Genomic DNA, 27,466 nt, shown 5'->3' with positions numbered 1-27,466 from the left:
AGAGTTTTTTTTCTTTTTTTTTTTAAAGGTAAGAGGGGGTGGGTAAGTCCAAATACAATTTTTTACTCCCTTACCAGTTACCACCCCCAAAAATCGAGCCCAAATTTTGATAGAAGCTACAGTTGCACTGTAACCAATCCGACCACGCCCTTGTGGGCCGACGAATGATTTAGAGTTACAGTCTCCTAATTCTGTAAGGCAAACTGGAGAGGGAGGATGAACGGGCAAGCTAATTTTCCAATGCCATTTATGCTATCAAATCTATAGAGGCCTTTTTGCAATTATCCAAGCTATCAGTAGTTTTTTTTTTTTTTAAATTTCTGCTTGATACTAAATGAATTGTATTCCATTTGCTTTTTGAAACAAAATGCTTCTTAATAACTGTTTAATTCATATGACCATTATTGTAGAGGGCTGGGCAAACTGCTGCCAACAACCTGACAAATGGGAGTCAAAGAGCTACTGCTTCCAATGATAATCTTATTTCTGCGAAAGGTCAACTTCAATTTATACCAGATAGAATAATAATCTTCAGTTGACCTTTCAATTTATTTCCAGTCGTTCAGAAGATGATGATAGATAAAAACTGCATTGATGAATTCTTTTTGTCTTCTTAACAGTAAAAGGAGCTAAATTGATGTTTCATATATTCGAGGTAAATAGTAAATTGTCATTCTAGTAAATTGAAATTTAACTTTCTGCAAATGTACTTGTAATTTTCAGCTTTGGTTTAGTACTATTTACATGTAACTTTTGGGCAGTGTGATCTTTCACCAAAGATTACTCAGATGCTTTTGGAAACGGATCACTCCGAGCTGCTTGTGTTGTTGGATATAAAAGATAAAAGGAATAATGAAAAGCTTCAACTTTATTGAATGGTTTTTCATCATTATGCATACACGAGGGAAGAAAATTACAAAAGGAAAGCTTGACTATAAACAAGCTATATTCTAAAAGTTATTTACATAATAATGATTAATATACAAATTAAAAATTAATAAGTTAAAGCCAATAATTATGAAGACCATAATGAAATATATTGGCGATAATCATAGAGACTATAAAGCGGAAGAAGCAAAGAAAGTAATTCAGAAGCCACCGTCCAGGAGGAATAAAGAGCAATTGAAGGGGCAAAAAAGGAAGCATGCACGGTTCAATACTCTTATGGACTGCGTAATTGCTTTTGAATTCAATTCTTTCGTTCTTGCAATATTTGTTCATCTATTTAAGCATCTTAATTAAAACAACTGCATGTACCCGGCTGTATACACGCACCATTTACCCAGTCAAACAATTGAGGCAAAATTTAATTTCCTTTCTGACACCCATTTTTTAATTATAATTTTATTATCTTAATTCATTAAATCTCAAAAATCACCAAAAAAAAAAAAAAAATCCTTGATTAATTAATTCTTCTTTCCCTACGGTAACAAGGGTCAAAGCTTAAACCAATTTCTCTTTCTTTCAATTTTTCTTTTTCATTCTCTCTCTCCAAACTTTATCTTTTTCTTACTTTTCATTATAATATTATCATTTATTGCCCATTACTATCATTCAAAATTTATTCTGTCCAAGATCTGACAAAGAAAATTCTAACAAACTTAGAACGGTGTAAAATATCTTATTTTTTTATTTTTAGATGATTAACATTGTCTCTTTCAACTTGCTTCAAATTACAATAGAGCTGAATTTATTAATTTTTGAATAATTATAAAATATAATATTTACTTCATATATCATAATAAATTTTGGTTAAAGGAAAGGGATGGAGAGAGAGAGAAAATAAGACTAAATATATAATTGATCAAATTTTATTTTCAGAATAAAAATGTTAATTTAAAAAAAAAAGGAGCAGTGCGAAAATCAGTGGATCCAAATTAAAAAATAACCCGACCTATAGCAAAGTAAGAGCATAAACAAAAACCTTTCTTTCGAAATACATATGGAGTTCGTTTTGCATTTAAATTTACAAGGCATTAACTGGGAGAATATGCAGCTTATAGTTTTAAGCCAAGGGTGATTAGTTTCTACCCTTGATGCCTAATTTGAAACTATGGAAACCATGACTAAAACAAGAGAGGCTGGAGCCTGCTTTCAGCAGTAAAACATTACATCTTTCACATTATCCTTGATGACGGGAAGTGGCCGGATAGCCAAATTCCTATCTGCTGTGCTCCTACTCCCACCTGTGGATCCACCAGCAGATGTTTCATCCTCAATATAATATCGAGCCCGAAAAGCTGCTAAATGTGCATAATATGCTGGAGGCACTGCCATAAGAAACCAACCATTTTTAAAAAATAATAATAATAAGTCAATGCTTGCCAGAACGATAAATAATTCATTGATTCAAAATGCTTTTAGCAAAACAACAGAAGTTCAAGGATCAGACCTATGGAAACTGATCGAGTACACCTTGCGTACCTGAAAATGGCAATGAGTCAAAACTTACAAAATAACCATACGAAAGATAAATTCCTCAGCAATGCAATATTAGATCCAGTTATAGAGAAGGTAAACATATTACGTGTAACACAAGTTATTTGTTAACACTTGCAAGTCATCTGCAGAAAAACGGTTCTCATCGTACAACACATGGTAGTGAATTGGGCGACTGGTTCCCTGTAATGAATGCCTTAATCAGTCCAACACTTTCAAAATTAGGGGAAAAAAAGGAAGAATAAGTGTACATTGTTCAATGAGAGTAAGTGTGGATAGATAATAAAATTTGGATTGAAAAAGCAAACTTATTTTTTACCCGAATTCCTGCATGGCTGTTGAGATAAAAATCGAATTGTGTAGGGTGACAAATTTGAGTATCAACAACAGTTCCTAACACAAGAACATCCCAAAAATATTCATCAAAGACAAGGTTAAGCAGCAACATGGTTCCCGGCCATTGTGAATACTCAAAAGAAGCAAATAGAAAATAACGATGAATAATACAGAGCAAATTTGGAACCTGGCAAAATATTTCCACTCCTATCTGTCAGATCGCGGTTGTTGTGCTCAGCAGGAAAAAGGCGAGTATGATGCCTTTTTTGTACCACAACAAACGTAACTGGTGGCGCATATCCCTCCTCAAGTGAGGCACAGGCCTGGAAATAAGTCAATTTAGCATGTTGCAACAAAAGTCATCATAAAGAAATTAACTTAACCTGACTGAATTGAAAATCTCTAGAACACAAGAAAAATTTGTTAACTTCAGGACTAATCAGCATTACCTGTCGGATAGCACTCATTTCATGGAGCAAAACCTGACTGAATTGGCCTTCGCCAACACCATCTCTGGCACATAAATGAAACAACATCAGTAACATTCTGCAAAACATACAGTTTAACATTGAAAACAGCCATTACCGGTAGAAAATAATCCTATGAGGTTTAAGGTTTGTTGATCTTCTGAACGCAATTAACAGTTCCCTGTAAAAGACAAACAGAAGCATAAGGTTCTCTTAATTAAGGCATATGAAAAATTTTTCCATGTCTACTAACCTGATCATTCCTCCATGAACTGAACCCCCAAAAGGATCTTGAGTAGATTTATAGAGATCTTGGATAATTTCCTGATTATGTGCCTGAGCAGAGACAAGTCCTCTGTACTTGGTTACTTCTGGCCAATCCATTGAGGCCACCACCTGTCTCAGTCAATTCAATCTTTTAACAGAGTGAATTACTAGAAAGCAGAAACAGAAGATGAGTGTACATACAGCCGCTATTGAAGGGCTAGAGTCTTCTCCTGGTTGTGGATGGGTGACATCTGAACCAAATATAATTGTAGGTCTATCAGTCACAAGAGGAATTCTTTTCTGAACAGCATCAACGAGCACAGTGTTTCGTCCTCCGACCTGATAAAATTACAAGTAGCAAACTGAATCTCCAGTACCAAGGAAGCCAACCTATCAATTTTAACAAGAAATTTTGGCACTCCCAAACTCTTCGAAAAAAAAAAATTCTCGAACATCAGAATTTGATTATTTGGAAAAAAAAAGTTACAATAATTCCAGCAAATCAAGACTGAAATTAAATTGCCCAAAAAAAAAAATTCATCTCCTACATGTTTTCCCACTAACCCTTGTATTTGTAAATATTAACCATGATGACGAACAGGAAAAAAAAGGGGGCAAAGCAAACCTTCACATTGATTTTAAGAGCCACATTTTCAAAATACGGAATATTGAGCCTTGATGCCTGTCTAGGCTGACAGCATTGTGAAACAATCCCAAGTTCTGTTTCACAAACTCGCTTAATTCTTCCTGCAAGCAGAAAGCCGATAATGTTGAACAAAACCAAAGCTGATATAAAAATTTAATCATGGATTAAATTTATCACTCACCATATGATCCGCTAACATCAGGTAAAATAATTATCAACAGCTGAAGCTGTTTCCCTTGCTGTGTAGTCCGATTGTGAACATCGACAAGTGCCTTCTCAATTTGATTTGGGTTGGATGAACTTATGGGAATGACAGGCCGCGGATTAAATACCTGGCATGATAAACACAGACCCCCCAAAAGAAAAAAGTCGGTTCAGAGAGGCCATTAACCTGAATTGCTAACATGAATCGCAAAATAAATAACATTACCATACCATTCCCTTGCTATTACACATGTCTACCAACCCCTGACAGAACTGGAATGGCACGTCCCGATTCAAATGCGTGGAGAAGTTCACACAACTCCAAACTTCCACCCTCCCACCATTGAACATTTTCTATAAAACCAAAATTACACAAAATTCAGTGTGAATAAAAAAAAAGCTCCTCGTTCAGAAGGCAAAGTGGATTGAGCTGAACACCAAGCACATACAATCTAAATACCTAAGTGAATATCAAATACAATGCTTTTGAAAGATGAGAAGTATATAACTAAATAGAAATTACAGCATGCTAAAATGGAAAAAAAAAATTATGGTTGCAAAAGAAATGCAGCACAACCACATTGCATCAAATGTAGCAAATCAACTTCTAATCCATCCTACCCATCAGTCAATAAACATCCCTGAACCAATTTAAACAGTGGTAACTGCTTCCGTATGCTCTTCCTAAGCACAAATCAACAACTACGGAATAAAATAATAATCAGTAATTCACCTTGTTCCTCATGTTCCATTGCCCAAAACCAGGATTCACGCTTGCTTCTTGGCCAGTTCCATGATATTTAAGCTGCAGCATTACAGGAGGTAAAGTTAACCATAAGGAGATTGGAAGTACCATAATCCTGTTACAAATAAAACAAAATGACACATAATTACCATTGGAGCAGGTAGGATTCGAGCATCAACCGATGCAAGACCATCAGCCATTTGAATTCCAAACTCCTTGTTCACAAGAGTATCTTCACTGTAAGGATTTTCCCTAGCCATCTGCAGAAGAATGTCAACCAGAATCAGAACCTCTCTTTGTTCACAAGAAGATAATTCCTAGATTAATCATCCAAAAAGATCCACCACAGACGTAAGAAATTACAACAATGCTCTACCATCCGTATATTTGCTTCACGATCGCGAGGACGCTGACAGGTTGCTCTTAAAAGAGCAGTTACTTGTCTTTCATTTAATCTTTTAGTATATCTCTGTCCCGCGGCAATCCTAGAAAGCTGTAAAGGAAAATATTTTATAAATACGTCTTAAATAAATTATTTTCCAAACACAAAATATCAAAGTAATCTTTTGATCATAGAACCTCCATTGGCAAATAAATCGGCCTCGCTTCACTTCCAGCTAGAAGGGCAGGCAATGACGTGAATTGAAGCCCAATATTATATCTTTGACGAAAATATTGAACCACTGACAACCTTGTTGCATTGTCATCAGTAAACCTAACAAATACAATCAAAGGGAAGATAAGACATGAATGCCTGTTATAACATGGAGGGATGGATACATCACTGTTACAGGCAATAACAAGTCACCATTGCACTACATAGAAGCCAACTACTATCACAAATCAGATTTGAGAAATTGATTTGACGCACAGCCGCTAAACAGTTTACCACCAAGTCAGTTCATGAATCGTACATAAAATACAACACAAAAGACAAATTTAACCATATGTGGATTTCAGATGACGACAAAAGCAGGCATCGTAAAGTATGCTTCTGGAATGGCGTGGGGGACTCAAGAATCAGCTAACATAAACAAATCAACCAACATAAACACAACCCAACCACCAAGTTATGTTATCACACACGTACATTAGTTGGCTCATCGGTTGACTGGATATTCCAGTGATCTTGGTGCTTATTTTGCAATCCAAATGCCTGAGCACTACCTTTATTCCCTTCAATGCCTTTTTCACCTAGAAGTCAAGAATTAAACAATTATATTAATATCATTGAGCACGTGTCTCTATCCCATTCCCAGCAATAATTTTGAAAATAATTAAAGGGCAGTTGTCAAATAGCGGCCAAAATAGATCGAGATTAAAAATTTTACAGATAGTTCAAAAGATTGCTAATATACATAACGGAATGATAATAAGTTGATTAAGATAACTGTACAATTGCAAATGAATGCGTGGAAGATTTTTAAAACCGCCATTTCAAGATCTCATTTCTTTATCATCAGAATTATAGGCTAAATTATACATCAGCTCCTACATTGATCATCAAACCATGTCATCAACATTCTATTCCCCTTAGACTTGGGAGCTCATTCTATTTAGATTTCAATGGCGAAGAACAACAGACACTACTCATTACCCACCAGTTCAGCCACAAATTAAGAAATTACCCTATCCAAAATTTGCAAGAAATTTGAAATTTTAAACTACTAAAAACTTGCAATAAATTATACACAGCATCTAAAACATTACTGAACTGTTTGCCTAACAAATCAGTGATCATTCTTTGAAAAGGCTCTTATCACAAATATATTACGGCGCTGCAGCCCTCAATTAAAACTTTTAACCGCCCAATGGATAGCTCATTAAATTGATACTAAATTAATTATATCCAAGACATAACCAAAGAAGACTAGACAATACCTTCAGACGCACTTCATCAGAAAGAGGATGTGATAAGTCGCTGCAATAATACTGAACAAACTCAGTAACCAGAATTGGCTCATAAAAGGAACAGGCTGAAACATCTGCAACAGCAAGAGCAAATATTTATATAGCAGTGCTGCACCCAAAACAAAATCAAGCTTGCATAATATAGAAGATAAGCAGCATCAAATTATATAAAATATAATGAGAAATACCAATATTAAGAGATAGCCCCATCTGGGTTGGGCGAAGACTCTGAAAATATCCACGCCAATATTCAACGCCATCACCAAGCTGACCCATTGGTCCAAGATCAGTTGAGAAAAATGACCTCCCCACAACAGTATGCCTGATGCAGAAGTTCCTCATTTCATTAATTAATCATTCTAAAAACCAAATTGTTCGAGACGCAAAATAGAAAATAATAAAATTGTCCCTCAGAAATCAAATATTAAATCAGTTGCATGAACAAGCAAATGCCGGCATGGGCAGGCAACATCCTATATCATACAAACCAAAAAGTGAAACTTTTATTAACACGGTTAAGGTTAAATACTTCTCTGATGGAGCTGCCTTGAGAATAACATCAAGCACTCGTATAACATTGTACGGAGCTTCAAAATGCATTCGGCGTAAGAACTGCTGTAGAGTGTAAAGATCAGGCTTCGACGCCAATCTGATAAGCACCCTAAACTGACGCTCCCTTCTGCATAACAAATCACTCAACACATTAAATCAAGAAAACTCACAATCAACAATATTCAAGAAACACACATGTTAAAAGCAAGAGATACCTCGGCCTGGTAGATGAGCTGGGACGAGGATCACTATCAGGTAACTTGATAATGAATTCCTTCGATTCAAAAGGCAGCGGCCCTGCTGTGTAAATGCTCTTCATACCATCATAGGCAGGTATTCGTTGACCCAAGTTAGTCAGCCCATTTAAATTAATCAGCTGAGAAATAATATGTCTGTTGATCTTTTTTGACGTCACCTCTGGAGTAATTGAAACCTTAAAAAATAAATAAATAAATAAATAAGCAAAACAATAAACATACTTTTAAAATATCAACAAAACCCCGACACCTTCGATGTCGACGCTCACGAATGGTGAATCTTAAATAAAATCAAAATTGACGAGAAAACAAAAAATAAAAATAGTCAAAACGTTTTCAAAAATAACAAAACTAAAATTAAAAGTAGACTTACATCATAGTGATGAATGTCTCTCTCGGCAAGTTGCACCATAAAGTGGTTTGCTCTGACAACACATTTTCTGCCAACAGTTCCGAATCCCGGCCTCACCGGAAGTCTCATTGCCTGCGACGACGAAGGCGGAAGAGTAGCCGCCGCTGGTGCCGCCAATGCCAGTTTCTGCTCAGTTTCTTCGACAAGAGTAGAAACTGAAGACGAAGAAGGAGAGGATGCTGAAACAGACGGAGACGAAGGAGCCGGCGACGTCGAAGTTGAAGCGGTGTGTGGTGAGGACGGGGCTGCATCGGATCCGGAATGCAATCCACGACCAGTACCGCCACGTTGACCTTGACGCCCTCGGCCCGGTGGTCCAGCGGCTCCGCCACCACCGCGCTGGAAAGACGGCGCCGGTGCCTGAGTCGGCTGGTCACGGCGAGAATCCGGCCTACGACCACCGCCACCCCGTCGAGACATCGTCGAAAAAAATTTTAAGGAAATAAGAGTGGTCACACAAATAAAGCGGGAGAGCGATTACTACAACTCTATATTACAAATGTACAATACGCCTCCAACACTCAACTAGGGACTCCCATTTTATAGTCAGTCACTAAGGGGGAAAGCCATAACTCAAGGAGAAAGTAAAAGTGTCAGAGAGAAGGAGTGAGGAAAAGAGGGAGTGTATTTAAATAATAAAAAGGGCGGGGTGGCTGCCTTACAGCAACTCTTGCACTGTAAAAAGAAAAGGAGGCCCAAGTGAGGTTCAAGATTATTTTGTGAGAATGCCGTAGCTTACAGCATCTGTGTAGAAAGGGATCAAGATTAGAGAGAGAGAGAGAGAGAGAGATCCAAGTGAATGCAAGACGTGCAGTGGAAGATTCTTCTTATTTTATTGCTTGGCGGGAGTATGGAGACTGCTTGGTTCTCTGACGGTTTTACCCCTGGCCTTTTATTCTAATGACGCCTAAAATGTAGCACCCGCTTTTGTTGCCGTAACTGCTGCACGCTTGCTGGCGTGCTGCTTACTACTTGCTCCCGTTGGAGGGCGAAGGGAAGGTCGTTCATTTTTATGAGATTTTTTATGTCTAAGAGCAATTCATCATTAATTATTAATTTTCAGTTGGAAATTGAGGTAAGATCTTCAGCTGGGCTTTCAGCCTTTCAGGTTTCCAGCTCCAGCCACCATGAGAACTTAAATTACTTCTTTTTTGTAAGAGAATTTACTAGGAGTGAACATTCGGTTCGATTTGACTAAAAGTTGATTTAGTTGATAACTAGAATTAAAATCATTTTTTATAATTTTTTTTTTTTTTGTTATTACAACAAAATATGAGTGAGTTGTCACTCGCTGCAAATTTACCCTCCATAGATATTGAAAACAGGCTATCGGTGGCAGCTAATAATGGTCGCTGCTCAGTAATAGAGGTTTATCTTTTAATGATAATTAAAAGTAATACTAATTTATTAGATAGATAATAAGAAAATAGTTAAACATGCAATACCCTTTGCACTCTGTCAAAGATGGGATTATAGTAAAATATAATACATCTTGGTACGCTTAGCATGGGGAATAAGACGGGATATAATTATATATGATGAGATACATCTCATGTTTGGTATACTATAGAATTTTACTAAACTAATTTATAAGGAAATGAAGTATATTGACATTTATTTATTAATTATTGAATATTTAAATTTTTTTTAATTTATAAGAGGAGATTTATAAGTACAAATTTTATAATATGAATATTCAAATTATTAAATTAAAAATACTTAAATATTTATTCAAGTTGTTTATTTATTTATTTGTTATTGTTTTTTTTTTTCTTTTACACCTAATTAGGTGCGTGACACAATCAATGATTAGATGACATGTGGACCCTACACACCTGATCATTCTTATATATGCATATATGTACACAAAAACACATTGGCAATTGGGCGTTAAAATTTATTTGAACATATTATATTTAGCCTATTTAAAAATTGAGTAATGCTACACATCTCAAATTTTTTATCTTAAAAAGTTATCCCAAATGATGTGTCATTTATTAATTGGTTGGTGAGATAATACAATTAATTCACTTAGATCTTGTAAAGAATTATCAACCACTCAATTAATGACACATCATTTGGCATAACTTTTTGGGATAAAAAATTTAGGATGTGTAGCACTACTGTTAAAAATTTAAACCCCCTTCTAGGCTTATAAATTTTCCTTTTAAATATGTTATATATTTGGTCCATTTATTAGTTTGTTCTATGTGTTATAGACTTAAGTGGTGCTCAAGTCATGACTTAATTGATTGACACAATTGTCTATCTCACAACTTTAAATTTCTATAAATATCAAGACAAAAGTCACCGGCTTTAGCTTTTTAAATAGTTGAGTTGGATTTATTTGATCAACTAGATTTCTTACTATATATGATAAGTTTTTTATGGTTGCCTCATTTATATTAATTTAAGTCATTACTTGAAAATAACAAACAACAATCTATATTTCAAACTTCAAATTGTTAAATTTTTTTTTTTTTTGTTTAAACCACCTGATTTTCAAACTTCAATAATGGTCGCTGCTCAGTAGTAGAGACATTGATTTATTATACTGTTGTTTGACTAGTTGTTACCCAGAATTGGATAGGAGAGGGCTAACTTACAGTAACAGCCCTCACATGAATAGTGTTAAATAGTGTTTGGTTGTGGGTCCGAATGGGACCCACAACCAAGTTTGTGAGTGAGCTGTAACTTACAGAATCTGTAAGTTAGCAAGCTCCAATTGGATAAGCCAAATTAGAGAGACTGTCTGATGTGGTACGATCGTTACGCGCTGGAGGCAGGTGGGTCCCGACTTATTCGAAGGTCGGCATTGGTCTTGAACATCACTTGATAAACCCGAAATCCGGATTTTATTAAAAAAAATTATAAAATATATATTATTTTAAATATTTTATATTTATTTGACTTATTTATTATACATATATAAAGTTTTAAACACTTAAAATTTATATTTTTATGTCAAATTTTATTGAAATAAATTTAAAACTTATAAAATTACCAAAAAAATATAAAATATATACACATAAAATATTAAAAAATATAAAATTCGGGTACCCGGATTAAAACCCGACCCGGACCCGGACCCGGACCCGGACCGGTTACTTTCGGGCAGGGTCCGGTCATGGCAATACCCGGACCCGGCCCGGGGTTTTGCCATCTCTAGTCGGCATGACGATGTGATGCATCATAGTTAATCAGATGGAGACACGTGGATCGTACGACCAATCAAAATGAATAGGAGTTTGCGCGTGGTGGATAATGGTACTTTTTTCGTTTTTTCTTCTTTGCTGACTGGATTTCAGTTTCAAGATTACCACAAATTTATGTGGGGGGGGTGGTTTTTCAGAAGGCCATCGACACTTATGGTTCAACGAAATAATTACTGAACTTCGTTTATTTTCAAAAATCATCGTATAAATCTTTATTTTTGATAATGATGTCGTGATGAAAGACTATTTGGTCACTATAATCAAATAGTATAAGTATTTAATAAAGAATTTATAAATATCCGGACTTATCTTGATGTATGCTGAATCTTTCATTTTAGTAACTTGTTAAATTTATTATTATGTTATTAATGGAGTACTTTTTAGGAAGATTGTCAATTTCCCTCCTACAGTAATTAATATATACTATTTTTTTCCTACTGTTTTTATAATGGCCAAAAATCCCCCCTGATAGCATAAGTTTATAATATTACCCTTATTTTCAACTACTCTTTTATTTTCATTTATTATAAATTAAATAAATCACTAGAATAGAAACTAAATAAAAAATTAAGCATTAAAAACAAGAAATATATGTTTTGATATGAGAAAAAAATTAATAATAAAATTTTTTTCTTGTACTTATTTATTTTGTGAAAATTTTCTTATAATAAATATATAAGAAAGTTATTATAAAATGATAAAAAACTTATTATAAGAAAATTTGAATGACAAATAAAAATTTATTATAAGATAAATAATAAAATATTTTACCTATATTTTTTACATTTAATTTTAAAATATTACACAATATTTATTATAAGAAAATGTTCACAAAATAAATAATTACAAGAAAAAAATTTTATTATTAATTTTTTTCTCATATCAAAACATATATTTCTTGTTTTTAATACTTCATTTTTTATTTAGTTTCTATTCATGTAATTTATTTAATTTAAAATAAATGTAAATAAAAGAATAATTAAAAAAAAGGTAATATTGTAAACTTCTGTTGTCAGGGGGGTTTTTGGCCATTATAAAAATATTAAGGGGGTAAATAGTATATGCTAATTACTGTAGGGGGGAAAGTGGCAATCTCCCTACTTTTTATAAGGCTCATATTTTGATAAAATCCCCAACTCACCCCAAATAATATATACTTTCTTAAATTTAATTGTACTCGTGATCTTTTACCGTCAATACAAGAGTGAACTAATGACCCAATTGATCGAGATTAAAAAGTAAAAATAAAAGTATTATATAGTTAAATTAATTGTTTAATCAGAACATTTATAATTTGCTTTTATCTTTCACAAATTATTCTGAAAATCAATTTGAGAGATTTAACTTGTTTTTTAAATGATTTTTAGGAGAGGAATTTCATAATTTTCGCATGCTTTTTAAAGCTTTTTAGCCACGGATCAAATGAACATAAATAAAAAGATGGATCCTCGACCAAGGTTGATGAATTCAAGGTTTTCGACAAATTTCATATTTAAAACTGCAAATAAAATGCCAACAATACTTAGTCTAATTAATGACATGATTAACTTCAAAAAATCATTAAAACAAAAGATTTTTTTTTTGTTTAAATCACAGTTAATGCAAAAAATAGTCTAATATCACCAAGATCATAATAAAACAATATTCACACTGACAATAATTTGGATTGAAGAGATAATATGAGTATGAATTATCCTCCTCCATATGTTCAAGAATTTGGTATTGGAGGAATCAGTTGTTGTTTAATAACAAGGAGCTGGAATGGCGGCTTGATTGTTCGTGATATTAAGGCAAGGGTTGAAAATATCTGTTCTAACCTCTCAACCATAGTCTATAGAAGAAATACAAGGATTCAAAAATGGATTTGTTAGGCTCCTCCAGCATGGCCTTATGTGTGCTTAAATACGGATGGTGCAAGGAAAGGAAATGGATATGCAGGTGCAGGAGGTCTGTTGCGAGACTGTCATGCTAGGTTCATTCATGGCTTCGGCACAAATCTTGGAGTGTGGTCTGTTATAAAGGTGAACTCTAGGGTGTTTTGCATGGATTAAGAATGGTATGAGACCTTGGCTATAGATGTATCCAAGTTGGAATTGATAACTCTAGTGTGGTGCAACTTATAAAAGGAGGATAATGTTAATGTCAATGACCTTTTGGCTATAATCCAGATGATTCAGGAACTAATGAGGATGTTGAATGTTGATAGCAACTCCTCACTTCCCATTTTGTCAAATTCGTTAAATTCCCGATGTATATATCTCCGTGACTTGGAATGGAATATAGCTAGGTTCTCTTTCAAATTTTACTTAAAAAAATAAAATAAGATCTTTTTAGTTTTGAATAAGCTAGCTGGTCCGTCATCGTCAATCAGTTGGCCACTGCTGCATTGCCGGTAATGCTTGATAAGAATGTTATGTTAGAATACCACATAAGGTAAAGAGAATAATGTGAATTTCTCCTGTTTCGTGCTTATATCAAAACAAAACTATTGCCCCATTACTTGTCCAAAAGGATAATCGATTTAACCTTTAGAGACATCACCCAACAGTAATAAAAAGCATGAACGAAATAAATAAAAACCAAAGCTCTTGCAGCAACCAACGCATGCATACATTATGTGTCACATGGTTTATTATTTAGTAGGCATGTAATTAAGTTGCTTACGTTATATGCTCTCCAATGCAAGCTTCTAAATAGTCCTCATGTTCAGTTCCCTCAGACGATTAACAGCACTCAGGACAGACAAGTTCCCTCTTTCTATTTCCTCAACAACATCTTGGACAGTATCTTCGACACCCATAGCTTTCTTAATTTGGAATGTCCTTTTAGTAACTTGAGCCGATCTAAGTCTTTCGCTGAGAAGAGAGTTAATAGCTTCTTCATCAACTGGTGCTCCATCTCGGCCAAAAGATGTCAGGCTCAGAGCTGCCAATAACTGCTCCTTAACATCATTAACAGTAATTTCATCTCGACATAATTGCAGGAGCATTGAAAGCACGGAATCATGGAGTCCCAATTTATCTTTAATCGATTGAACTGCATCTTCCTTGGACACGGCCATCTCACGAACTTCGATAAGGATGGACATCACAACACTCCATGTTGCATCTTGTTCATCGTAAGGTTCAATATCCATAGCTTCTATTAGATAATTAATACATAAATTTGACAAAAAAAGAGATGCATATCAGTACAAAAAAACTAAGATACCAACATGTATAAAAGAATTTAATTAATGCATTAGTACTGGAGTTTTGGTGGTGATGGCGGTGGTGGAGACTTGAAATAGTACTCATGTGGAGGTGGAGAATACTTTGGTGATAGCGGTGGTGGAGATTTGTAGTAGTAATGCTAAGATGTAAGTGGAGACTTATTTTGGCGATGATGGCGGAGACTTAGAGTTCGTTTGGGGCAGCCTTAGTGGTCGTGGTGGAGACTTTCAATAATACTAATGTGGAGAATTCTCTTGAAGTGGTGGTGGAAATTCATGAACTCATTTGCATTAGTACTGGGCCTTTAGTGGTAGTGGTGGTGGTGGTGGAAACTTGAAATCGGACTTATGTGGAGGTGGAAAATACTTTGGTGGTGGTGGAGATTTGAAGTAGTAGTGTTAAGATGTAGGTGGAGATTTATTTTGGCGATGGTGGTGGAGACTTGGAGTAGGTTTTGTGGTCGTGGTGGAGACTTTTAGTAGTACTAATGTGGAGAATTTTCTTGAGGTGATGGTAGAAATTCATGGACTCGTTTACATCAGTACTAGGGCTTTGGTGGTGGTGGTGGTGGTGGTGGAGACTTGAAATAATATTTATGTAGAGGTGGATAATACTTTGGTGGTGGTGGAGACTTGAAATAGTATTTATGTAGAGGTGGATAATACTTTGGTGGTGGTGGTGGAGATTTGTATTAGTAGTGCTAATATGTAGGTAGAGACTTGTTTTGGCGATGGTAGCAGAGACTCAAAGTCCGTTTGGGGCAGCTTTAATGGTAGTGGTGGTGGTGGAGACTTGAAATAGTACTCATGGGGAGGTGAAGAATACTTTAGTGGAAGCGGTGGTGGAGATTTGTAGTAGTAATGCTAAGATGTAAGTGGAGACTTGTTTTGGCGATGGTGGCGGAGACTTAGGGTTTGTTTGGGGCAGTTTTAGTGGTCGTGGTGGAGACTTTCAATAATACTAATGTGGATAATTCTCTTGAAGTGGTGGTGGAAATTCATGGACTTATTGGCATTAGTACTGGGCCTTTAGTGGTGGTGGTGGAGACTTGGGGTCCGTTTAGGAGGTTTTGCGATCGTGGTAGAGACTTTCAGTAGTACTAATGTGGAGAATTCTCTTGAGGTGGTGGTGAAAATTCATGGACTCGTTTGCATTAATACTAGGGCTTTGATGGTGATGGTGGTGGTGGTGGTGGTGGTGGTGGAGACTTGAAATAGTACTTATGTGGAGATGGAGAATGCTTTGGTGGTGGTGGAGATTTGTAGTAGTAGTGCTAAGATGTAAGTGGAGATTCGTTTTGGCGATGGTGGCGGAGACTTAAGGTCCATTTAGGGAAGCTTTAGTGGTGATAGTAGAGACTTTTAGTAGTATTAACGTGGAGAATTCTCTTGAGGTGGTGGTAGAAATTCATGGACTCGTTTGCATTAGTGCTAGGGTTTTGGTTTGCATTAGTACTAGGGCTTTAGTCGTGGTGGTGGTGGAGATTTGTAGTAGTACTAATGTAGAGAATTCTCTTGAGGTGGTGGTGGAGATTCATGGACTCATTTGCATTAGTATTGGGGCTTTGGTGGTGGTAGTGGTGGTGGAGACTTTTAGTATCATTAATGTGGAGAATTCTCTTGAGGTGATGGTGGAAATTCATGGACTCGTTTGCATTAGTGCTACGACTTTGGTTTGCATTAGCACTAGGGCTTTAGTCGTGGTGGTGGTGGAGATTTGTAATAGTACTAATGTAGAGAATTCTCTTGAGGTGGTGGTGGAGATTCATGGACTCATTTGCATTAGTATTGGGGATTTGGTGGTGGTGGTGGTGGTGGAGATTTGTAGTAGTACTAATGTGGAGAATTCTCTTGAGGTGGTGGTGGAAATTCATGGACTCGTTTGCATTAGTGCTATGGCTTTAGTTTGCATTAGTACTAAGGCTTTAGTGGTGGTGGTGGTGGAGGAGATTTGTAGTAGTACTAATATGGAGAATTCTCTTGAGGTGGTGGTGGAGATTCATGGACTCATTTGCATTAGTATTGGGGATTTGGTGGTGGTGGTGGTGGAGATTTGTAGTAGTACTAATGTGGAGAATTCTCTTGAGGTGGTGGTGGAAATTCATGGACTCGTTTGCATTAATGCTAGGGTTTTGGTTTGCATTAGTACTAAGGCTTTAGTGGTGGTGGTGGTGGAGGAGATTTGTAGTAGTACTAATATGGAGAATTCTCTTGAGGTGATGGTGGAGATTCATGGACTCATTTGCATTAGTATTGGGGCTTTGGTAGTGGTGGTGGTGGAGATTTGTAGTAGTACTAATGTGGAGAATTCTCTTGAGGTGGTGGTGGAAATTCATGGACTCGTTTGCATTAATGTTAGGGCTTTGGTTTGCATTAGTACTAAGGCTTTAGTGGTGGTGGTGGTGGAGGAGATTTGTAGTAGTACTAATATGGAGAATTCTCTTGAGGTGGTGGTGGAGATTCATGGACTCATTTGCATTAGTATTGGGGCTTTGGTGGTGGTGATGGAGACTTGAAATAGTACTCATATTGAGGTGGAGAATACTTTGGTGGTGGTGGAGACTTTTAGTAGTACTAATGTAGAGAATTCTCTTGAGGTGGTGGTGGAAATTCATGGACTCGTTTGCATTAGTGCTAGGACTTTGGTTTGCATTAGTACTAGGGCTTTAGTCGTGGTGGTGGTGGAGATTTGTAGTAGTACTAATGTAGAGAATTTTCTTGAGGTGGTGGTGGAGATTTGTAGTAGTACTAATGTAGAGAATTCTTTTGAGGTGGTGGTAGAGATTCATAGACTCATTTGCATTAGTATTGGGGATTTGGTGGTGGTGGTGGAGATTTGTAGTAGTACTAATGTGGAGAATTCTCTTGAGGTTGTGGTGGAAATTCATGAACTCGTTTGCATTAGTGCTAGGGCTTTAGTTTGCATTAGTACTAGGGCTTTAGTAGTGGTGGTGGTGGAGATTTGTAGTAGTACTAATGTGGAGAATTCTCTTGAGGTGGTGGTGGAAATTTATGGACTCGTTTGCATTAGTGCTAGAGCTTTAGTGGTGGTGGTGGAGATTTGTAGTAGTACTAATGTAGAGAATTCTCTTGAGGTGGTGGTGGAAATTCATGGACTCATTTGCATTAGTGCTAGGGCTTTGGTTTGCATTAGTACTAAGGCTTTAGTGGTGGTGGTGGTGGTGGTGGTGGAGATTTGTAGTAGTACTAATGTAGAGAATTTTCTTGAGGTGGTGGTGGAGATTTGTAGTAGTACTAATGTAGAGAATTCTTTTGAGGTGGTGGTAGAGATTCATAGACTCATTTGCATTAATATTGGGGATTTGGTGGTGGTGGTGGTGGTGGAGATTTGTAGTAGTACTAATGTGGAGAATTCTCTTGAGGTTGTGGTGGAAATTCATGAACTCGTTTGCATTAGTGCTAGGGCTTTAGTTTGCATTAGTACTAGGGCTTTAGTGGTGGTGGTGGTGGAGATTTGTAGTAGTACTAATGTGGAGAATTCTCTTGAGGTGGTGGTGGAAATTTATGGACTCGTTTGCATTAGTGCTAGAGCTTTAGTGGTGGTGGTGGAGATTTGTAGTAGTACTAATGTAGAGAATTCTCTTGAGGTGGTGGTGGAAATTCATGGACTCATTTGCATTAGTGCTAGGGCTTTGGTTTGCATTAGTACTAAGGCTTTAGTGGTGGTGGTGGTGGTGGTGGTGGAGGAGATTTGTAGTAGTACTAATATGGAGAATTCTCTTGAAATGGTGGTGGAAATTCATGGACTCGTTTGCATTAGTGCTAGGGCTTTGGTTTGCATTTATACTAAGGCTTTAGTGGTGGTGGTGGTGGAGATTTATAGTAGTACTAATGTGTAGAATTCTCTTGAGGTGGTGGTGGAAATTTATGGACTCGTTTGCATTAGTGCTAGGGCTTTGGTTTGCATTAGTACTAGGGCTTTAGTGGTGGTGGTGGAGATTTGTAGTAGTACTAATGTGGAGAATTCTCTTGAGGTGGTGGTGGAGATTCGTGGAATCATTTGCATTAGTATTGGGGTTTTGATGGTGGTGGTGGAGACTTGAAATATTACTCATATTGAGGTGGAGAATAGTTTAGTGGTGGTGGTGGAAATTTATTGCAGTAGTGTTAAGATGTAGATGGAGACATATTATCCAAAAAGACCAACACAACCAAACACAAGAAAAGGAGAAACAGTGAAATATCTAAAATGGAGGATGCTTACTTGTGATGTGCACCAAGTGTTAAGGTGGCGGAGACTTACCAGTGTCGAACGTATTATCCAAAACAGACCAACACAAACAAACACAAGAAAACGAGAAACAGTGAAATATCTAAAATGGAGGATACTTTCACAGTTCAGTGACTTGTGAGGTGCAAAAAGAGTATAGAACATACTTTCTCTCTCTTGTTTTATACTGTTAACGTTGTAGGCGATGGCCAACTACTTTTTATTTTTTAAATGTTTCATGTATCCCTTAAAAACTGAGAAATTATTTATCATTATTGTTCGTTTTCAAAGGGGTTTTGACATCAACTTGTTGAAACTTTTCTCAGTCATCCGGGAATATCATAAAAAATAATACAGAGGACAACACGACTATTGGCCGGCTTATGGCGCTAATGGGTATTTTATATGAGATGACATTCTTTTTCAACCGGCTAATGTAATGGTTGGTTATTGAATGCTAACACTTTTATCTCCTGTTTCTAGGAAGATGCACGTTCAGTCATGTCCATTAATTTTCTAATACGTATAGGAATTAAACTTGCTAACGCATTCGTCAAAAGCATTCGTGCGTTGCGTTCACCAGGGAAGCTTGCATAAATTTGTGACGTGGGAGTGGTTGGTTAGCGGATGTTAACACCGGTGAGGTGTGATGTGACCGTTGCTCTACCCAGAAGCTAAAGAAGAAAGTTGTTTTTTTTCCAATTTTTCTCTATACCAAAGAGAATTTTTTATTCAACATGCAGTCACATTTGATTATATATATATATATATATATATATATATATATATATATATATATATATATATATATAAAATCAAAATTAGCGTCTTGTCTGCTGTTTGACTTTTTATGGCCACATGAATTAACTTACAGTCATAACAAATTACTTTTCGTGGCCGATATCCAGGAGTTAAGATTGTTATCTATTTTAATGGTGTCCTTTATATATCGATTAGTTTATAAACCAACTGCTTACCAAACTTTGTATTATTATTCTTTTAACAAATTTTTTGTTGCTGATCATATCTACTTCATGAATAATGATATTTTATACAAATGCAATATCAATAGATTGGCATGTAATAATGACCACATCGTTCAACATTAATTCAAAGTGAGGATGTGCTCGGAAATTGATTATTAAGATTGTGTTCCTTTCTTTCTTTTTTTTTTGTGGGTTTTTTTTGGTTTTAATAGAAAGCAGCAATCACAAAAGTTTGAGGCCAATCCACATATATATATGATTAATGCAAGAAATGTTTTGTTTATACTGTTTAGAGTGCAAAAAAGTCTAATAATTATAAGGGTACTGAAAGTGAAGAAATCATGTGTTTAGGGGAGAATAAAATGTTACAATTAATATGAAAAACTACATAATTAGGAGATTAAGAGTAACGACATATATCACTGTGTATTGTAGGCATCCCAAAGTAATAAAGAATAAAGAAAGAGAAAATTAAAGTTTGTGCGGTTAACGCACATGCATAAAATATATCCTCATAAACCAACATTTAAAGTAATAGAAACTTAAACGAATGCTATCATACAACAATATAAGATACTTTATATATATATATATATATTTTTTTTTTTTTGCTTTTGAAAAAAGTGTTGATAATGAAATTCAAAATTTTGGTATATTTTATTTTATTTAAGAAGAAGTAACAGAAAATGAATCTCCACAAATTAAATAAAACACAGATCAGAGTGCAGTTACCAAAATATTAGCTACTTACTATATGCTCTCAGTAGCCAAATGAATATTGAGATTCATGCTTTGCTTGCGTAACTGTCAACCACCAAATTCAAATGACTTTAGTTTTAATAGATACATGAACGACATTATATGCATGCATAACAAATTAATTTTTTTTATTTTAAATTATGTCTTATACGCAGGAGTTTTTAATTGTTATTTATACGGTGCCATGTAATTAGGATGGGCAATACTGATACGTACTAATTATAACAGGGCGCGCGCAAAATACACCATTTTGGTCGGTCATCAACTTCAGTAATAAATAAGTTTTCATCAACAAAAGGACAATAATTAAAAGTTAAACAAGAAATAAGCGTGCAAAATCAGCCTCTCGACAAAGACACAGCCATAAAATTACAAGATACGTGGGCCGCAAGCTCCTGTAGCTGTAGATTTTCATCATATAACAGATGTTAGCTACTGCCTACTGATTGTTGCCTTGATTCGCTTCGGCTTTGGACTTGGCTCGCTGCTTTGCGTATAAGAAAAAAAAAAAAAAATACAATATGCCATTGGCGGGATTTGGTCGGTCACCAACTTCTGCTGACGCTACTCTTTACTCACGTTCCATTAAGTTGAAGATTCTTTTCCCTCTTCAAAGTAATCAACAAAACAAAACAAAAAAAAAAAAAAAAATTAAGACAAAAATCCGAAGAATATTTAGCGTAAGGCGAACGACAAAATCGACTCAAGGCCCTGGTCCAGTTAAATATCAATATATATAAGGGGCATTTCATTGTTGGATTGGGAACGAATAGATTTAAGAAATGAGAGAGTTAAGGATACCCACCACAATGGTATCTCCAATTATAGCCCCTCTGGGATGTAAAATATATCTCTTCTCACCATCCCCATAGTGTATGAGACAAATGTATGCATTTCGATTAGGGTCGTATTCTATGGTTACGATTCTACCATATATGTCTTTTTCATTCCGTCGAAAATCGATTTTACGGTATAGACGCTTATGACCTCCCCCTCTATGCCCTGCGGTAATGATTCCTCTGGCATTACGACCTTTACCACAACGATGCTGTCCATAGATCAAATTATTTCGTGGATTGGATTTCCCTTTAAGATCAAACAATTCCATCGAATTGAGTATGATTGTATGTGTGATAGCATCTACTATACTAATAATATCAATGAACCCGATTATTGCAATTGCTCAGGACACCCTTTTTTAGCTTCTAGTTAGTTTATAGAATCGATTTCTTAGTTCAAGATCCCTTTTACTAACTGGAATCAAAGAATTAGTAGATCTGTTCCGAACAAAATGGGAATGGGCTAGGGTTATGAACTTATAATCTATAATCTGATGATCGAGTCGATTCCATGATTATAAGTTCATTCCATACCGGACCAGACCGGAATAGGGTTATATACATTCTCATTATGAGAAGGGGTCATTCGAGCGTATCTAAATAGATACTATGTTGACATATGGATTCCTGCTTCGTTACATTCCATTCAGGATTAGGAATAGGTGTAATCGGACCTGCTTTTTACATATCTCTCGTGGGACCCTATTCACCTCTTTGGGCTTCTACTGAATTGAGAAAAAGATGGACAATTGGATCCCATTTAAAATAATTGGATCTTATTTATAGGAATGTTGCATGTTGTTACTCTAAGCTTAATCAGGTACCGCTCTTTTTAGCATTAATAGAGTGACATTGAATAATATCATGAAGACAAATGCCTTTGATTTTCCAATTATGTTAATTGAATATATGAAATTTCATGATATCTTGGAAACTCTGCCAGGTAAAAGCTGGGCTCTCAGCACTTGAAGATGCATTGCTGGCGGGATACGAAGACTTTAAGGAAAATCTATGGATCATAGAACCGTTGCTTAGAATTTAGTTGAGCCTTCAAAGTATCTAAAATTATTGAAATGGTTAACAGAGAGTCCGGACAGATCCTGACTTAGAAAATCTCAGAACTTCCGAGGAATTTGATGTTCTTCGAAAAAGGTTTGATGAGTCATTTATCAATGAGAACGCCATCAATGCCATTAAGTCATTGTTCGGGTTATTAGACAAGAAATAAATCCTTGAATTTACTCAATTTGATTTGGGTTGGATGAACTTATGGGAATGACAGGCCGCGGGTTAAATACCTGGCATGATAAACACAGACCCCCCAAAAGAAAAAAGGGATTGAGCTGAACACCAAGCACATACAATCCAAATACCTAAGTGAATATCAGATACAATGCTTGTCAAAGATGAAAAAGTATATAACTAAATAGAAATTACAGCATGCTAAAATGGAAAAAAAAAATCAAAAATTATGGTTGCAAAAGAAATGCAGCACAACCACATTGCATCAAATGTAGCAAATCAACTTCCAACCCATCCTACCCATCAGTCAATAAACATCCCTCAACCAATTTAAACAAGTGGTTACTGCTTCCCTATGCTCTTCCTAAGCACAAACCAACAACTACGGAATAAAATAATAATCAGTAATTCACCTTGTTAATCATGTTCCATTGCCCAAAACCAGGATTCACGCTTGCTTCTCGGCCAGTTTCATGATATTTAAGCTGCAGCATTACAGGAGGTAAAGTTAACCATAAGGAGATTGGAAATACCATAATCCTGTTACAAATACAACAAAATGACACATAATTACCATTGGAGCAGGTAGGATTCGAGCATCAACCGATGCAAGACCATCAGCCACTTGGATTCCAAACTCTTTGTTCACAAGAGTATCTTCATTGTAAGCATTTGTCCGAGCCATCTGCAGAAGAATGTCACACCCAGTAGCAAGAATCAGAAACTCTCTTTATTCACAAGAAGATAAATCCAAGATTAATCATCCAAAAAGATCCACCACAGACGTAAGAAATTACAACAATGCTCTACCATCCGTATATTTGCTTCACGATCGCGAGGACGCTGACAGGTTGCTCTTAAAAGAGCAGTTACTTGTCTTTCATTTAATCTTTTAGTATATCTCTGTCCCGCGGCAATCCTAGAAAGCTGTAAAGGAAAATATTTTATAAATAAGTCTTAAATAAATTATTTTCCAAACACAAAATATCAAAGTAATCTTTTGATCATAGAACCTCCATTGGCAAATAAATAGGCCTCGCTTCACTTCCAGCTAGAAGGGCAGGCAATGACGTGAATTGAAGCCCAATATTATATCTTTGACGAAAATATTGAACCACTGACAATCTTGTTGCATTGTCATCAGTAAACCTAACAAATACAATCAAAGGGAAGATAAGACATGAATGCCTGTTATAACATGGAGGGATGGATACATCACTGTTACAGGCAATAACAAGTCACCATTGCACTACATAGAAGCCAACTACTATCACAAATCAGATTTGAGAAATTGATTTGACGCACAGCCGCTAAACAGTTTACCACCAAGTCAGTTCATGAATCGTACATAAAATACAACACAAAAGACAAATTTAACCATATGTGGATTTCAGATGACGACAAAAGCAGGCATCGTAAAGTATGCTTCTGGAATGGCGTGGGGGACTCAAGAATCAGCTAACATAAACAAATCAACCAACATAAACACAACCCAACCACCAAGTTATGTTATCACACACGTACATTAGTTGGCTCATCGGTTGACTGGATATTCCAGTGATCTTGGTGCTTATTTTGCAATCCAAATGCCTGAGCACTACCTTTATTCCCTTCAATGCCTTTTTCACCTAGAAGTCAAGAATTAAACAATTATATTAATATCATTGAGCACGTGTCTCTATCCAATTCCCAGCAATAATTGTGAAAATAATTAAAGGGCAGTTGTCAAATAGCGGCCAAAATGGATTGACACTAAAATTTTTACAGATAGTTCAAAAGATTGCTAATATACGTAACGGAATGATAATAAGTTGATTAAGATAACTGTACAATTGCAAATGAATGCGTGGAAGATTTTTAAAACCGCCATTTCAAGATCTCATTTCTTTATCATCAGAATTATAGGCTAAATTATACATCAGCTTCCTACATTGATCATCAAACCCTGTCATCAACATTCTATTCCCCTTAGACTTGGTAGCTCATTCTATTTAGATTTCAATGGCCAAGAACAACAGACACTACTCATTACCCACCAGTTCAGCCACAAATGAAGAAATTACCCTATCCAAAATTTGCAAGAAATTTGAAATTTTAAACTACTAAAAACTTGCAATAAATTATACACAGCATCTAAAACATTACTGAACTGTTTGCCTAACAAATCAGTGATCATTCTTTGAAAAGGCTCTTATCACAAATATATTACAGTGCTGCAGCCCTCAATTAAAACTTTTAACCGCCCAATAGATAGCTCATTAAATTGATACTAAATTAATTATAGCCAAGACAAAACCAAAGAAGACTAGACAATACCTTCAGACGCACTTCATCAGAAAGAGGATGTGATAAGTCTCTGCAATACTTCTGAACAAACTGAGTAACCAGAATTGGCTCATAAAAGGAACAGGCTGAAACATCTGCAACAGCAAGAGCAAATATTTATATAGCAGTGCTGCACCCAAAACAAAATCAAGCTTGCATAATATAGAAGATAAGCAGCATCAAATTATATAAAATATAAAGAGAAATACCAATATTAAGAGATAGCCCCATCTGGGTTGGGCGAAGACTCTGAAAATATCCACGCCAATATTCAACGCCATCACCAAGCTGACCCATTGGTCCAAGATCAGTTGAGAAAAATGACCTCTCCACAACTGTATGCCTGATGCAGAAGTTCATCATTTCATTAATTAACTATTCTAAAACCCAAATTGTTCAAGACACAAAATAGACAATAATAAAATTTTTACTCAGAAATCAAATGTTAAATCAGTTGCATGAACAAGCAAATGCTGGCATGGGCAGGGAACATCCTATATCATACACACCAAAAAGTGAAACTTTATTAACACAGTTAAGGTTAAATACTTCTCTGATGGAGCTGCTCTGAGAACAACATCAAGCACTTGTATAACTTCGTACGGTGCTTCAAAATGCCTACGGAGTAAGAACTGCTGTAGAGTGTAAAGATCAGGCTTCGACGCCAATCTGATAACCACCCTAAACTGACGCTCCCTTCTGCATAAGAAATCACTCAACACATTAAATCAAGAAAACTCACAATCAACAATATTCAAGAAACACACTCGTTAAAAGCATGAGATACCTCGGCCTGGTAGATGAGCTGGGACGAGGATCGCTATCAGGTAACGTGATAATGAATTCCTTCGATTCAAAAGGCAGCGGTCCTGCAGTGTAAATGCTCTTCATACCATCATAGGCAGGTATTCGTTCACCCAAGTTAGTCAGCCGATATAAATTAATCAGCTGAGAAATAATTTGTCTGTTGATCTTTTTTGACGTCACCTCTGGAGTAATTGAAACCTTAAAAAATAAATAAATAAATAAGCAAAACAATAAACATACTTTTAAAATATCTACAAAACCCCGACACCTTCGATGTCGACGCTCACGAATGGTGAATCTTAAATAAAATCAAAATTGACGAGAAAACAAAAAATAAAAATAGTCAAAACGTTTTCAAAAATAACAAAACTAAAATTAAAAGTAGACTTACATCATAGTGATGAATGTCTCTCTCGGCAAGTTGCACCATAAAGTGATTTGCTCTGACAACACATTTTCTGCCAACAGTTCCGAATCCCGGCCTCACCGGAAGTCTCATTGCCTGCGACGACGAAGGCGGAAGAGTAGCCGCCGCTGGTGCCGCCAATGTCAGTTTCTGCTCAGTTTCGTCGACAAGAGTAGTAGAAACTGAAGACGAAGAAGGAGCAGATGCAGAAATAGACGGAGATGAAGGAGCCTGCGCTGTCGAAGTCGAAGCTGCGTGTGATGAGGAAGGGGCTGCACCGGAACCAGAATGCGATCCGCGACCAGTACCGCCAGGTTGACCTTGATGCCCTCGGCCCGGTGGTCCAGCGGCTTCGCCACCACCGCGCTGGAAAGACGGCGCCGGTGCCTGAGCCGGCTGGTCACTGCAAGAATCCGGCCTACGACCGCCGCCGCCACGTCGGGACATTATCGAAAACAAAAAGGTAAAATGAGAGACAAAAAAATTTTGAGGAACCGAAGTGATGGATTACTTGAGGAGAAAGAAAGAGAGAACGATTGCTTGAGGAGAAAGTAAGTGTCAGAGAGGAGGAGGGAGGAAAAGAAGGCGTGTGTATAAATAATAAAAAGGGCAGGGCGGCTAGCTTACCGCCCATCTTGAACAGTAAAATGAAAAGTAGCTTACAGCAACTGTATATAAAAAGGGATCAAGATTTGAGAGGGAGAGTGGCCATTATTTTAGAGGGCCACTCTAAAATAAATGAATTGTATTCCATTTGCTTTTTGAAACCAAATGAATTGTATTCCATTATTTTAGAGTGTACAAGATTTTTTTTTTTTTCCTTTTTTTCCTTTTCTACTTGATACCAAATGAATTGTATTCCATTTGCTTTTTGAAACAAAATGCTTCTTAATAACTGTTTACTTCATATGACCATTATTTTAGAGGGCCGGGCAAAGGCAAACTGCTGCCAACAACCTGACAAATGGGAGTCAAAGAGCTGCTGCTTCCAATGAATATTTGAGCAGCATGCTTGCTGCTGCTTCCCCTGATCAAAGGAAAAATATCCTTGGCTAAAGAGTCTGCCCGCTGATGAAGAAACTCACGGTGATTAATCTTAATTCTGCGAAGGGTCAACTTCGATTTATCCCCCAGATAGAATGATAATTTTTAATTTACTTTCATTGTCGTTCAAAAGATGAGGATAGATGAAAACTACATTAATGAATT

The 27,466-nt window shown here is 36.2% G+C and overlaps 1 protein-coding gene across 2 annotated transcripts; it reads right to left on the bottom strand.

Moving 5' to 3' along the window:
* Window positions 1-1,895: 1,895 nt before the first annotated feature.
* On the bottom strand, window positions 1,896-26,823 carry LOC102630366 (protein argonaute 5). Of its 2 annotated transcripts, none has more exons than XM_052432362.1 (22): window positions 26,243-26,823; window positions 25,832-26,049; window positions 25,594-25,743; window positions 25,254-25,387; window positions 25,036-25,139; window positions 24,244-24,347; window positions 23,733-23,868; window positions 23,530-23,646; window positions 23,294-23,404; window positions 23,133-23,204; window positions 4,591-4,713; window positions 4,337-4,487; window positions 4,135-4,256; window positions 3,711-3,848; window positions 3,496-3,638; window positions 3,361-3,423; window positions 3,225-3,288; window positions 2,963-3,098; window positions 2,759-2,832; window positions 2,528-2,622; window positions 2,393-2,424; window positions 1,896-2,270 (listed from the first exon to the last, which is right to left on the bottom strand). In XM_052432362.1, exons 1-22 carry the CDS (start codon window positions 26,702-26,704, stop codon window positions 2,095-2,097), a joined length of 2,925 nt encoding a protein of 974 aa, XP_052288322.1. In that variant the 5' UTR covers window positions 26,705-26,823; the 3' UTR covers window positions 1,896-2,094. The 2 variants fall into 2 exon arrangements, with proteins under 2 accessions (XP_052288322.1, XP_006484939.2); XM_006484876.4 differs by lacking the exons at window positions 23,133-23,204; window positions 23,294-23,404; window positions 23,530-23,646; ... (5 more) ...; window positions 25,832-26,049; window positions 26,243-26,823 and adding exons at window positions 5,093-5,164; window positions 5,254-5,364; window positions 5,481-5,597; ... (5 more) ...; window positions 7,783-8,000; window positions 8,198-9,047.
* Window positions 26,824-27,466: the final 643 nt, after the last annotated feature.

Source organism: Citrus sinensis, chromosome 8 (assembly GCF_022201045.2).
Source record: "Citrus sinensis cultivar Valencia sweet orange chromosome 8, DVS_A1.0, whole genome shotgun sequence".
Lineage (NCBI taxonomy): Eukaryota > Viridiplantae > Streptophyta > Magnoliopsida > Sapindales > Rutaceae > Citrus > Citrus sinensis.
This window is presented reverse-complemented; position numbering and strand designations above follow the sequence as displayed.

Bases quoted from the DNA above. Each gene is read 5' to 3' on its own strand.
- LOC102630366 (XM_052432362.1), bottom strand. From the start codon at position 26,704: ATGTCCCGACGTGGCGGCGGCGGTCGTAGGCCGGATTCTTGCAGTGAC. The intron at 3,849-4,134 runs GTTTGCTTTGCC...TAATTTTATCAG, and splicing joins CTCTTAAAATCAATGTGAAG to GTCGGAGGACGAAACACTGT. The intron at 2,833-2,962 runs GTTCCAAATTTG...TTCTTGTGTTAG, and splicing joins GAGTGGAAATATTTTGCCAG to GAACTGTTGTTGATACTCAA.